We start from the raw sequence: 14400 nt of genomic DNA, 5'->3' as shown, positions 1-14400 counted from the left end.
CGGTATATCGCGACAAATTCACCGAACGCTTTCCTTGCAAGGTCGAACGAGGACGCTGGATGAAACCTTATCTATCGAACCGATATAAAGGGTCCGATGTTCTCGATTCGTCGAAAGCATTGATAGGGCTGGGAAGCTGGCACTGATAGGTCAACCGATCCGTAGAATTGAACCTTGATCTACACCCCGAAGAACTATACACATGGCTGGCTTGGAACTGGGATATCCATCGATTGACATGTCCAACGGTCGAGTGGATCTGTTTACCCGCAGCCGATTCTCGTGGACGACATGTTCGACTAGGATTTAAACCAACGGGATTGATCCTGCTCTCTGGACACGGTTAAACTCGCTCCTCCGTATCGTCTATGTACTACTACCGCTCATTTGATTTTCCAATTAAATGTCTCTTGCCCTGTGGCTTGGTAAAAGCGCAGCGTCTGCCCACCTCTCTATATTAAAGATCACCAGGGAACGGGGGCGGATACGTACGAGATTTAAAAACTATATCCAAGCGGAATAGAGTAGGATTTAAGAAATACGAGGTCATATTGAATGGTAATGGCCATTACCATTCGTCACATAGAAAAGAGATTAAAGTTAGCCCGATATTGGAGCAACCGATCGAGGACGATAAACCGGGTTGAGATGATATTCGAGAGGTCGTGAAATTCTTAGTCGACGTAACGGATCGGGGAATACGGTCGAAATAATCGTGTTACTTGGTCCGTGATCTAACCGGAGAATTCACCTGGAAATTCTAACTATCCATTTCGGCTCGATATAATCTTGTCGCCCACTGCCGAATGCCACTTTAGCTACCGAGAGAAGCTGTGCACCTGACAATTGCTAACAGAAGCGTATTGAAAGGATCAGCCTTATCAACTACTGATTGACGTTTCATATCAAAGAACAGGGACCGAATGGTACAGCGTTTCATACAGTATATTCATCGATCTGTATTTCATTGATTAAGTGGAACAGCCGTGGGTTGTGTCGGGGAGTTCCTACTGACCATAACCAACCGGCACCGTTTTAATCGATAGGATTATTCTGTTCCACGGCTGAACTCACAATCTTGCCTGCAATTGCTGCCTGATGGTTGTTAGTGATCTAATTTTCTTTGTCGCTCGATCGACCATTACGCCCGATCTCGGATCGTAGAATGCTGGTAAAATTCCTAGCAATTTTTGAAACAACGCACAATAATTAGAAGCGAGATACGTTCTCCCGATAACGAAGCATTCGTTGCAATCTGCACCTTGTGGCCATTACAGCCAGTAATTTCCGTAAATTCGAACAGAATGCGTATCGGCTGATTTTAACGAAGTTCAAAAAATACCCCGGACTAAGTACGAGGTGAATTAGGTGATTAGGAAGCCAAGTACTTTTCCTTGTAATTCGTTCAATTTGTTTGCGAACAATTTTTAAACGATCTACTTTGCTTCAAGATCAAGATCGAATCTTAAGACGTCGAAGCTCGGGTGACTCAAATAATCTTAGCTTACTATATCTCCTCGCGAATCACACTCTTCCTCGCTCCTCGAGATTCTCGACTAGGAGAGAGCTTTGAGAATGCATTTCTATGTTTTCGCAAGTCACAAAATCCAATCCCCGTTACCCAACTTTCTCTCTCCGTCTCCGTTCGCAACCGAAACGTTACAAGTGATTAATCGTCAAAGTCAAAGAAACGATACAGTTAATCAAAGAAGAGCGGAACATCCGTAGATATCGGAGAAGTACGAGAGTCGAACGTAGCTTAACAGCGTGCGGACCTTGTGGTCTTCGCGTTCTATGAGGATTTAAACTAGACGTACCCCTTCGCTCCAAGCCCTTCCTCTGTAATTCCTGATCCGGATTTGAATTCTAGCGTATCTGTCGACTGCGCGAGGTTTCCTCCGCTGAAAGACGTTTTCTCTAGTCTTCTACCCTGTCCTCGTAAGCCATTTTCATTCGTATAAGACGATAAATCCTCCGATCAACCGGGGCAAATTGAAATTCCGATATCTCCGTTAGAACAACGCGTCCGGAGGGAACAATTTTTCTTTCGGTCTCGCGTCAATTTTCCAACTTCGACCAATCAAATCTCCACCTGTAGTTTTTCCCCTCCTCCGCCCTCTTTTTTGGTGTGATTTTTTTGTTTCTTTGTTCAGCGTTTAATCCCAATAATTACGGGTCATTTTTTAATCGCCATCCAGCAGCTTGTAGGATCATCGAATTCGATAGAGGCTGCGATAGGTCATGTATCGAAGCGTGATAAGAGTAATTTATTGTGGCCCACGATAATCCTTTGATACACGGTGTCCTGCTCCTTTTTTTCTCTTTTTTTTTTTAACGCTGTCTACGTGCTATCGACGAATTACGATCCCATTGAAAATTGACGATTTCGAACTGGCTGGCGACACGTGGCGTTATCTACGCGCGAATGTTATTCACGCGTACACTTCGATTCTCTAGCCGGTTTCGATCCACGAAAGAGATGCGTGGCGGTCAATTACGTAACACGTAGCCCCATTTCTGTCATTCCAGAGATGTGAGGAATGATCACGTGGGTGATGGTCGGGCTGCTCCTGGCTGCGGAAACTTGCGGCAGAAACGTCCTCTCCGGAAACGGAAACGGAAAGGAGGAGTCGAAGCAGAAGGACGGGCTGAAGGGAGTCACGACAGAAGAAGAAGACATCTACCGTGCGTATTGGCGTGGATGCGCGACGTGCTGCGAAGAGCAAAGGAGAAAAGTCGTGGAGAAAGGGCGGAGAACGGGGCAAACAGATCTATGATTTGCTCGACTAACTCGAGCTTATCCACTCCCCCTCGAATCCTGCAATCGAGCTCCACTAATCCTCCTTCCTGGCTTTCTACCGCTTACAGATCTCGCTCTAGCCACTTTACCTCCTCCCTGCTACCTCCTACCAATTCCCCACAAATCATTCGCCGATCTATACACCTGGCTTGTAACATATTGTTCTGAAATATCGCCAACCGTGCCCGCTGCCAAGCTTCTTAAAGCGCCAATGCTATTTTAGCTAAAGTCTCTCGGCTCGGACCGACATTCGCAGAGCTTAAAAGAGAAAAAGGAAAAAAGAAGTGGAAAGATTTCGCTTCCTTTTTCTCCGGTTGTTTTTCTCGGCTACTCCTTTTACGCTCTCCTTCTATTCTCCATCGGTCTCCGGTGGAAAAAGTTTGTATTCCATTAGCGTGTCGGAATAGGAAACCTCTCTAGCGAACGACTGTAAACTCTTGGATATTCCGGTGGAGCGGCAAAACGTCCGGAAACGGCTTCAATTTGAACGGTTTGAAAAGTATTAATTACGACACTGGACCCCGCCACTGAAACAATACATCGTCGTACGCTCGTCCGGGTGTATGGGTGCATTTCGAGGAGAACGAGCTTTTGTTGCCACGATCCGCAACGCGCGCCGCACCGTTATAAGTTCCATTCGACGGGACAATCCATTTTCCACGACGTTAAGTGTATTGCGACGGGCGGGAATTATATCGAAGGAACGCCTAAGCGTGTTTAATTGTTGCGTCTCTCCGCCCTTTGTCTCGTACTTCAACCGGTCTGCTGTCTCTCTGTTCAACGCTATTACTCACTCCATCGCCCCCTCTGTTGTTGCAGGTCTAACGTGCTACACTTGCGTCAACGTCAGCGATAACCAGGTATCGACGAGTCCATTAAACGTCCTCCTAAGAGTCCGTAATGCCTGTATCGTACCGAGTCCAGTGCACAATTTCGTTTAGCCCCGAGCAGATCGTTCCGCCATCGATCTTTTATTTATTTTCAAACTTCCCTTCCTCCGTTCTTGGCCCGCCTCCCTAACCTACCTATCTCACTTCTTCTGTCCGTACATCCACGACTCGTCTTTCCTTCTTCGCTCTCCATTCGCCATCTACCGCTCTTTGAATCGCCGACGTCGCGAAGGAATTACCAATATCGGGCCCGGTCGTCGATTTCTTCCAGCAACGAGAAAAAGAAGACACGAAACACCGAAGAAGATGGCTACGAGATCGTTCAACACCGCGGATCAAGTCCGAGCAATTCTAAATAGAAGTTCCTTCCACGGAAGTCTCTATTGAAAACCGTTGATTCCGGTCGGATCGATGGCCACCGCGAGTTCCGGCTCCGAGAATTTATTCCTTCGACCGTGAACTCCGTCGTCTTATTTCTCCCCTTGTCCTTTTTCCCTTCTCTATTTCTTTTCTTTCATCCCGAATTCCATAGTAGTCGGATCTTTCTATAACGGCGACGCAGTCGTTGCGGCCACTCGATCAGAAAGCAACGAATTCTCCAGTTACGTTCCACCCGTACGATTTTCCGAACTCTAACTCGCTCTACTGATCCCCTCGATTTCGAGCGGTACAGAACCAACAAACTCCATACTTTTTTACCCCCATATCGAACCACCGTGGTACTAACCTCGAACTTTCGTGCGATTGATCGAGACTGGTGAGTAACGACCGGATGACCATGCAAATACGTCGACCGGTATATACGAATCCGACGTTATATATGTTCCGATTCCAGCTAATATCACAGCTATCGTATTCTTTTTTTGTCCTCTGTTCGCAGATGTGCAACGAATGGGCGATAGATACACCGTGTCCGGCGGGTAGCCGAGACTTTTGCAGATCGCTGCACATTTTGGACAGCCTGGGAAATAGCGTCTTGGCAAGCACAAATTCTTCTTTTTTTCTTCTTCTTCTTCTTCTTCCCCTAACACTTGACCTTCTCCTCGAGACGAGAAGACTTCGAGTCGACGCGATTAACTCTGTCGTTGCCAAGAAGTATTAGAACTGCAACTCGAGTGTTGGCCGTGTCGATCCTTTCCTTTCTTACGATGGAGAAACTCTGCCTCTTTTGCTTCACAATTCCAACGGGGATAAGTTTGCATAATTAATGTAATTTACCATCGAAGAATAATTTAAATCGAAGACGCGACGAAAGTAGGAAAAACGAGCGGGCGAACGTTTTCCTTCCTTTTCATTGGGCGTTAGAAATTGGGATTTCCTTCGATGTGTTCTCTCGTTTCACGGGTTGATTGAAACGCGGCCGCGGTGCCACGATAAAATCGACACGTTCGACGTTCATCACGAAACCATTGTACGCACGATGCGCCTGCCACCGATGAAGATCAATCCGAAATTTTATCACTAGCCCCACTAATAGCTTCTCCCAGCGTTAAACGCATTATCGATTTCCGTGTTTGTTAATGGATAAACTTGCGAAACTGAATTCACAGCGGAAGAGTGATGGCTTCCCTTAAGAGCATCCACCGACTAAGCACTTTCCAAAACTCTTTCAATTATGGACATCGGAATCAATTAGAGCTTATCAATTCACCTATTCGCGGTTTCCACGCGTTCTCGGCTTTGTTGGTTCATCGATTAATTGATTCTTAGATGCGAATATCTACGTAACGATATGGTGGGAAGATTCGCAGATGACGCGGAACAAAGCGTTTTCCAAGCAGTGGCTTCAGACCGTGCGGCGATTCGTTCGCTTCAAACGAAAGACTCGAGTGAAACCTCCGTGATATTTTCCTTTTCCTTTCTTTCCTTTCATTTTTTTCTCTCTTTTTCTCTCTAAAGTTTCAGAACGCTCGGAAAGAAAGGAAGGGAAACAAGCGGAAAAAACCCGTAGCAATCGCCGAGATGAACATTCTGTGTACGCGAAATCGAACATCTAAGAATTAAACAGTGAGAAAAAGATCGACGACGTAGATCCTAACGACCGGGAATCGATACTTTGACAATCGCTAGATAGAAAATAAAACAGCCCCCGTTGCATCGTGAAGAAAATGAGAACGAGCGTATCAACAAGCCGATACAAAACGATGACGCATCGAATGTAACATGCCCCTGACGCACAATGGTCCGTGAAAAAGCACGTTTATATTTCAGGTGAGCAAGAGCTGCGTGAGTAGCGCGGAATGCGGACCTGCCTCGGTCGGTTGCATCCCAGTGGACACGCAGCAGGTGCGAAATAGCGAATTTTTTCAAAGTATCCTGGCCTGGCTTGCCCTCTCTTTTGACTGTTCTCTATCTAGTCAGCCGCATACACATAGTTCGTGTTGCCAACTGTCTTTCTCTCTCTCTCTCACGGAAGAGAGGAGGAAGCCACGCGACCGGGTGAAATAAATTCGGTTATTTCGTTCTAGATCTGCATCAGCTGCTGCGATCTGAGTTACTGCAACATCGAGTCGCCTACCAACGCCACCAACGCCATTTTCTCGCGCAAACGGCGCGCCAAATCGAAGTCGAAACGCAAACGACCCGGTAGAAACGGGGTCGAGGGCAGCCGATTCTACGGGGGCGGCGCACTCTGGCTCATGGCCTCACTCTTCTATGCATATCATTGCTGAGGAAGCAGCACCGCGGAAGAATCTCTAGTTAGAAGACATCAGCCGTGCACCAGGCAGCTCGGGAATTATCCCCCACCGGAGTTACGATTCGAGAATATAAAACGCGTTTTTTCGCAATCCATCTATTTCTTATCGAACGAAGCGACTCTAGTCCTACTTGTATACTCTCATCTCTTCTCGACTGATAGCATATCCTGTCATTGTTACACCTACACTTTCCATGTTTCGAACGTTTAAAAAGTCCTCGAGTCCTAAGGAAAAATTATTCGTAAAAGTACTCGCGGCTCCGTGCTTCTCGAGTCGAAGCTTTGGGAAAATCTGTGTTCTATTAATCAGCTTCCACCGTCTCGTCTCTGTTTTTCGATGGTGTGAAGTAAATCGCGAATCGTGTACTATTATCGCGCGAGCGAGTGTTTTTGCGTAAGATAAGCTAGGGAAATTAGAAGCCTGTTCGTCTTTCTCTTCGTTGACAGATTCGAAGAGTACGAACTCGTCACCCGAAGAGAGAGACAGAGAGAGAGAGAGAGAGAGATGTCGCCAGGATCCTCCGGGAGAATCCTGCGCTGTCTGAAGCATGTATAGTTAACGGAGGGCCGTTTTAAAGACTCTCAGTGATGGAAAAAGGAATTGTTCTCTTCTCGTAGTAGCGTAGTTGCCTATGCCTTGTTAGAAAACGAAAAGAAAAATGAAAAAATGAAAATACACACACACACAAGGCGAAACTAAGATGTAAGTTCGAGTTTACGGATTAAACTTTCTACAGAGTTGCAGTGCCAAAGCGAGCGAGGAAAATTCAAATACCTTCCATACAGCTGATTTAACAGGGGCATTTCATTTTCGATCGAGAACAGTCAACGCTGATATATATTAGGGGGTGAAGATCCGTATTGTTTTTCGTGTTTTAAAGGCCCTGATTCGACACGCGGAATTTCATTTCGACTCCTCGAGGTGGAAAAAAGAGCGAGACGCGGGAAGACAAATGAAACGTTTGCTGCTTGTTCCCTGCTGATTCATTCTGAATTTCAGTACCTGCTGGAGCAACGATCGATCGTTGTCCTCAAGGCACTTGCTCACTGAAGCCGCGAATTCCCCGTACGATTCACGACCATGTGTTTCATTCGACAAATAAAATAACAAACCTTTTCTATTACTCCCTTTCTACGGTTTTTTCGTTCGCGACTCGACGAGTACACCGTCAGACCTAATTTACTTGGACATCGATCTCTCGGTCGAATATTTAACTAGTCCTGCGGAACAATCGAGTTTTTCGTTTTCTTCGAGTCGGAGAAGCGAATGTTGATTTACATGGAAAGTTCTTAATTAAGTTGCTCGCGCGCAACTTCAAAGAAATCGCTAATTATGTATCCGAGGCGAAAAGAAGTTCCTAATTATTCCCACGTAATAATATTACTTCTATCGTATCATCTTATTTTTCCGTAATAACACTTCTCTTGTGTTAATAAAGCGTTAATTATCCTAATTGTCAATTCATCTGATAAAGCGAGAACGCGATAGTTTCCTTTAGTTGGATATCAGAACCAGCCAGTTTGCAGAATTTATGACAAAGAGAAGAAAATCTGGCGCTAAAAGCGAGATTAGATTCGTTCGAAAATCAATTTCCACTCGACTCTTATCGTTCAATCGTCGAACAGAAGCAAGAACCGTTCAGTTTCCGTGGATATCGGGTTTCTTAAGAAAAGCTGAGAAAAAAAAGAAAGAGAAAACATTGGAATATCGCGGCACGCTAGCAAATCGTGGAGTTTGCTCTTGCCCGCAGTTTGACAAATAGATATGCAAATCATAAATTATGCGAACGGGACGTACGCGGGATTTGAATTATCGATAAACTGGAATTACGCGTACCTAAAAGCTGTTTACATACCTACAAACTCGCCTACTACAGACTATTTACTGCTATTACAATTATTAACAATTATACACATAAATAAATAAATATATAAATGAATAAATGAATATATATTATGATATAGAAATTATACATTGTTTCGGCATGAAGATGTAAGAATACTGTTGGTAATGAAATAAAGAAGACTATAATTGTCAGACTGTCACACAATGGAATAATTTTAGTATATGAATCTCAAATTTTTTTAATTTCAATTTTTATTACAACCCGAATTCCTTGATCCATTTGAACCAATAACGCACGACATGTGCTTATGCGATGTATGTTATGCAATGTATTTGTGCTATGCAAAGCATATTCAATCTAACGATAACGCACCATGTGCTACGTGTTATCGTAATGATTTAGTATTGAATACAGTATCGAAATAATATAGTATAGTATAATTCAATGAAAATTATATAATATTAAAAATATATGCAAAAAAAAAAAAATGAAACCACGTTAGAGTAGTATTGTATGATATTGAAAAGTGCTATTGATTTCAAGATAAAAAGACAATGAATAGTGTACGGACTAGAGTCAAATACAATTGTCTTTCAATTAGGAATCGGTTATCGGTGGATTAATTACTTAATCAAATTATAAGTAACTTTCCGATCCTCAAATTTGTCTATCTTATTCGTTTATAAAAATACATTTTACTATCTTCATTGGCTTTGCAATACGGTTTAAAACAAAATAAATGATATCGTTAAAAATAATTGATTCTTATTTTGACTCACATTACACGCTGACAAACATTCGAAGAGATAACATCGATGATAAAACCGGCGCCAAACATTCCCGCCAAATTTGCTGCGCAGCCGACGCCATATTGCTTTCCTTCGCTGCTTGAAAATCCCGCGTTCTCGAATTTTCCCACGCTTCTTTTTCCACGGAAAGTCGATTCGAAACATTCTCAATCTCGTCAATGAAACCGCTAATACGTTTCCAAACTACCGTAAACGCGTATTTTCTAATTTCGAAGTTTTCAGATAAACGGTCCGAGAAATTTATTTCTATCTAACGCGCGTTCACTACGAGATAGAACGACTCTTAGGCGTACCAAATACTTTTTAAGAAAACGCGTATAATTTCTTTTGCCGATCAAAAACTTTATACTATTCGCGATCCCTACACTGTATAAAAATTATTTAGAGTAATTTGTTGGCGTATAAAGAAATTTTTACTAAAAGAATTGAATTAATTTAAGCACACCGACGCGATACAACTTTTCGAAGGAACAGTCATGGCGTACATCACGTGACCCGTTTTTCTACGTGTAAGCGCAACTAGGGGGAGCCACCATGTCATGTGCATGCGCATTATCAAAATCTATATTAAAATGGAGGAAAAGAGTCAAGTTGTGGAACGGGAGGCTAAGAAGGATGAGATTCACGAAAAAGATGGGAAATCTAAAAGGTGAGCGAACGTTCATTCGATTCCTACGAAGTACTTGCCGTGTAATTTCAATTGGTATGATTGGAGAGCATTTGATTCGATTCACTTTGAATACGAGTTATGGATGACCGGCAATACCGTAGACGTAATTTAATGTTATTTTTTATTAACCGTTATATAATTATCAATAACAATATTTTATTATTAATTTGAAATAATAAAAGGCTTCTCATATTATTATATTTTGTCCCCGTAGTTGAGTTGGGTACTTTAGAATTATGTTTATGTGTCATAGTAACCTACTAATTCAAAACTAGGTATATATAGCACTATAAGTGTTCAATATTATAAGGATATAATCGTATGTAATATTTAATGTGTCTCCTGTATATAAATATTATTATCCTTGAAGATATTTTCAACATGTAAAGTTTCAATGTATCCTGTACCTTCCTTGTTGCTTCTTGCATTCTTAATTTATTCTTGCATTGTGTATGCCTGTGTGAGTTGTGCTTCTTTTACTGATAGCGCATAAAGAAATAAAAGGATAATACTTGTAATTTAGTTCAAAAAAGAGACATCGTAAGAAGAAGAACAAGATGGCGCATGCCACTGGTGAGAATCACAACCACACAGGCCACAGAGATGAACATGAAATGCATAGCACGTGTAACATTTCTATAAAAGACATCCAAATGGCAATGGAGGTTTTTAATATACAGCAGAAACCTGCTAAAACTCAGGAAGAGGCAATGCAAAAGCCTTATCAGTTTTGGAGTACGCAGCCAGTACCAAAAATGGGTAAACAATTTAAGATCTACATTTCACGATGGTAAACAATAATTTTAAGTTGACCAGATTATATTATGAAGATTTTCTGCAGATGAAAAAATAGTTAAAAATGAAGCCATTGAATCTGACAAAACATCAATCAGGGCAGAACCTTATTCATTACCAGCAGACTTCCAATGGGATACTTTAAACCTTGATGATCCTTTAGTTTTGTCAGAATTATATACTTTATTGTCTGAGAATTATGTGGAAGATGATGATGCTATGTTTAGATTTGATTACCCACCTAATTTTTTAAAGTGGTAAACAAAATATCAACTAATGAAATTTATAATGTAGTTTAGTTCAATTAAGTACTTAATAGAAGATGTTTCTAGGGCACTGCAATCCCCTGGATGGTGCAAAGAATGGCACTGTGGGGTACGTGTGACTAAAAGCGGACGTCTAGTCGGTTTCATTTCCGCTATTCCAGCTACTCTGCGTGTTTATAATCAGTAGGTTTCAAATTATTTTTAGTCTGTCCCCTGTTAGCTAATGTAAGGAAAATTTCAGCACTCAAAAAATGGTGGAAATAAATTTCTTATGCGTGCACAAGAAACTGAGGTCAAAACGGGTTGCACCAGTATTAATACGTGAAATAACTAGGAGAGTTAATCTTCAAGGTATATTCCAGGCTGTTTATACCGCTGGTGTTGTATTGCCAAAACCAATAGCAACTTGCAGGTGTGTACCTGCATCACAACCAATCTCACTATTATATCACTATTTCTTATCATTTAACTATGAATTCGATTTTAAAGGTATTGGCATCGTTCTCTCAATCCAAAGAAATTAATTGAAGTGAAGTTTTCTCACTTGTCTCGCAATATGACTATGCAGAGAACTTTAAAGTTGTTTAAACTGCCAGAAAATACAAAAGTGCCAGGATTTAGGAAACTGGTTGAAGCAGATATACCTCAAGCTCATAAAATATTAACTGATGTAATGATTTTTTCAGGAGAATACTACAGTTGCTAGAAATATTAATGTTAATGTTTTAATTCAGAGAATATTAAGATCACTCATGTTTTAGTATTTGGAGAAATTTGACTTGGTTCCAATTTTCTCCGTCGAAGAGTTCCGACATTGGTTCCTCCCACAGAACGGGATTATTAATAGTTTTGTAGTAGAAAACGATGGTAAAATTACTGACATGGTTAGCTACTACACGTTGCCGAGCTCCATAATGCATCACCAAACACACAAAACTCTCAGGGCTGCATACAGTTTTTACAACGTATCCACTGCGACTCCTTGGCTCGAACTCATGACTGATGCATTGATATCGGCTCGTAATGTAAGTGTAATTGCTTGTACCTTTATTATATAAGAAAAAACCATCGTTTATATATTATTTTCAGCTCGACTTTGACGTATTTAATGCGTTGGATCTCATGGACAACAAAGAGTTCTTAGAGCCATTAAAGTTTGGTATAGGTGACGGAAATCTGCAATATTATTTATATAATTGGCGTTGTCCTAGCATGACACCTGGAAAGATTGGTTTGGTGCTCCAATAAGTTCTAAATAAACGAATTCGCCTAGAAAAGAAGTTTTCGCACGTGCAAGTTTACGATACGGAAGCGACGATAAACGATGGAAATAAATATTATTAGGATAATATAGGAGGAATACATGGAAACGGAAGCAAATATAATTTTGTCTTCTACTAACGAGCATCCAAAGCATATTGAACGATAGAAAGAAATTAATATTTCCTTAAATGAGTCAAAGTAGCACGTTCCATTGGATTCGCCGGTTCCGTGGATGTTATCTTTGGGGAGTCTCTGTCTCAACCCTTGATCATGACATTAGTTCAAGATCAAAATATGCATGTGCAACGCGTGTATATAGGTATCTGCGTGACGAGCAATGTAGATAATTATCGTATGCTCTAGTAATTTACAAGAACCATGCGGGGCAAGTTTCCTTCTTACAGGTATCGTCGACCGCAGAGTTACTTCAAAATTTTCGATAAAGCTCCTTGGGCGTTATTTTATTTGGAATTAGACATTTCCCTCGGCGTCTGTTTTGGTTAAATAGGCCGCAAGGTATGCCGAAGTGGACAGTGGAAGAAAAATTTAAATAAAAGAAGATCGAAGTATAAAGCGATCCATTTGTTTGTTTACCCCCTTCGTTCTTCCTTCTCCGACTTTATATCGTAAATCTCATTTCCCCTTTGTAAGTTGTATACTCCAGCACGAAATAAAGTTTCCTTATCGTACGTGATACGTTTATAGCTGACACGAATGATTCCACCATTTTTCGATCATTAGCTTCGGTACTGTTTTCTTTTCCGGTACGTTCAAAACACGTGGTTGCATAACAAGCGACCTGCTTCCGGCGCCGATTAGATAGCGGTAAAACTAAAAAGACACCGAAAGAAACCAGTTTTTAAGGACTGTCATTAAGGGAAACACCGCTGGCCCAACGGTACGGCATCAAAAGTAATTTACGTTGTTTAAATGTAAACTTCATTGAAATATATATCTTTACAAGCTGCGTTTTAGATAATTTTACGTTTCTGGAAAACATCAGCCAGCAGATTTCTTTTTATTTTCTTCCAGCAAACGTTTTCGACTGTCATATACATATATTCATTTATGAGAGCAGCGTGTGCTCCTAATACGAGCCGAGGTCTTTGTAACAGTTGCTGCAGATCAATATTTAACACAGTATACGCACAACCGACATGCAAGGTCTTTTCAAGATAAAAGGCGCGAAATGATGGCCCCGTGGCGATTATAACAGCTGATATTTACACGCCCATTTTTTCTATTTACCTACGATGCTAATATTTCTAATTGTCTACATATCGTCTATTTACATATTGTCTAAATTGCGAGTGCTCATTCTTGATAAATGATTTAATTTATTGAACTTTGATTAATTGTCCTCTAGATACCCTATGAATATATATGTTTGTCTAGAAATATTTAACATGACATTGGAAAATAATATATCTTTTAATGCACACACAAGTGAATAACGATTGTACAAACTAATAATGACAAGGAAAAATGTTTAATCGTACGACTTGGCGGTAAAAAATTCACTGATCAATTCTACAATAATATTCCACAGATGTCAAATTCTTTACAGACATTTGCCGTATTATCTTCCATTAAAATTCATCTTCTTCGCTACCGTTCGTCTCTTACAATGGCTAATTATTTATGTTCAATAAGAATTTAGCTCTCCCTAGTGAAATCAATTATATTCACAGGTGGCAAATATTTCAAACATTTATCTCTACTATGGTACTATTCGCATGATTAATGACGAAGAATGGAATTTATTGTTACCTTGGTCGTTATCCTACCGTTATTATCTTTATGTGTCAAAAGAAGCTCACGAAAGGGAGCTTAACAGTCTTGTAAAAATGCTTCAGGTAATCAATCCGACCATTAAGATTAAAAGGACACATTCGTTACCTCCAAACGCGCCAAATTGCTTTGTTTGTATGAGGAAAATTATCATCTCAAGTTCGAACGTTAATCGCAAGTAAAATTAACGTTTGATTAGAGTTTCCTTCACAGACAAATTTATTTCGCGAGATAGAAACTTGTCCTTCGATAAACGGATTCATTTCCTTCGCTGGAAAATTTCTTCTATTCGACACGATTGCAAAATGTATAAAAAGCACTACGAAAAAGGATAATTCAGGAATCACGTAGAAATATGAGCTACCCGCATATGTCATCCATATAGTATTCTTATATTATTTGATATCATAACACGGTTAACAATATAAATAGCATGCTATTATTTCTAATTACTACTGCGAGTTGAAACTTACAGCTAGTATATGTGCACCGGGCAGACTTTCAAAATCGCTTGCCTTTTGTTTTTTGAATACAAAGCCTCGTCTGCGAAAACATTATTTTACATTTTTAA

The 14400-nt window shown here is 40.8% G+C and overlaps 2 protein-coding genes across 3 annotated transcripts in view; both read left to right on the top strand.

The window, feature by feature from the left end:
• Nucleotides 1–8444, top strand: part of LOC117205040 — a 52468-nt gene extending 44024 nt beyond the window's left edge. The window contains exons 2-6 of one of the 2 annotated variants that reach the window (XM_033443097.1): nucleotides 2530–2685; nucleotides 3620–3660; nucleotides 4571–4669; nucleotides 5902–5976; nucleotides 6159–8444. In XM_033443097.1, the coding sequence (XP_033298988.1) occupies nucleotides 2541–2685; nucleotides 3620–3660; nucleotides 4571–4669; nucleotides 5902–5976; nucleotides 6159–6362 (564 nt within the window). In that variant the 5' untranslated portion in view covers nucleotides 2530–2540 and the 3' untranslated portion in view covers nucleotides 6363–8444. Of the gene's footprint in view, nucleotides 1–2529; nucleotides 2686–3619; nucleotides 3661–4570; nucleotides 4670–5901; nucleotides 6065–6158 lie in introns of both variants that reach the window. The other variant, XM_033443088.1, reaches the window with a different exon arrangement.
• A 1105-nt stretch (nucleotides 8445–9549) lies between these two features.
• On the top strand, nucleotides 9550–12615 carry LOC117213974 (glycylpeptide N-tetradecanoyltransferase 1). Its single transcript, XM_033459770.1, has 8 exons — nucleotides 9550–9693; nucleotides 10238–10473; nucleotides 10556–10766; nucleotides 10842–10958; nucleotides 11017–11187; nucleotides 11265–11445; nucleotides 11537–11800; nucleotides 11865–12615. The coding sequence occupies exons 1-8, from the start codon at nucleotides 9584–9586 to the stop codon at nucleotides 12021–12023; spliced, it is 1449 nt and encodes a 482-aa protein (XP_033315661.1). The 5' UTR covers nucleotides 9550–9583; the 3' UTR covers nucleotides 12024–12615.
• The last annotated feature ends 1785 nt before the right edge of the window (nucleotides 12616–14400 follow it).

The sequence above is a fragment of the Bombus bifarius genome, unplaced genomic scaffold (genome assembly GCF_011952205.1).
Source record: "Bombus bifarius isolate JDL3187 unplaced genomic scaffold, Bbif_JDL3187 scf7180000007966, whole genome shotgun sequence".
Classification (NCBI taxonomy): domain Eukaryota; kingdom Metazoa; phylum Arthropoda; class Insecta; order Hymenoptera; family Apidae; genus Bombus; species Bombus bifarius.
This window is presented reverse-complemented; position numbering and strand designations above follow the sequence as displayed.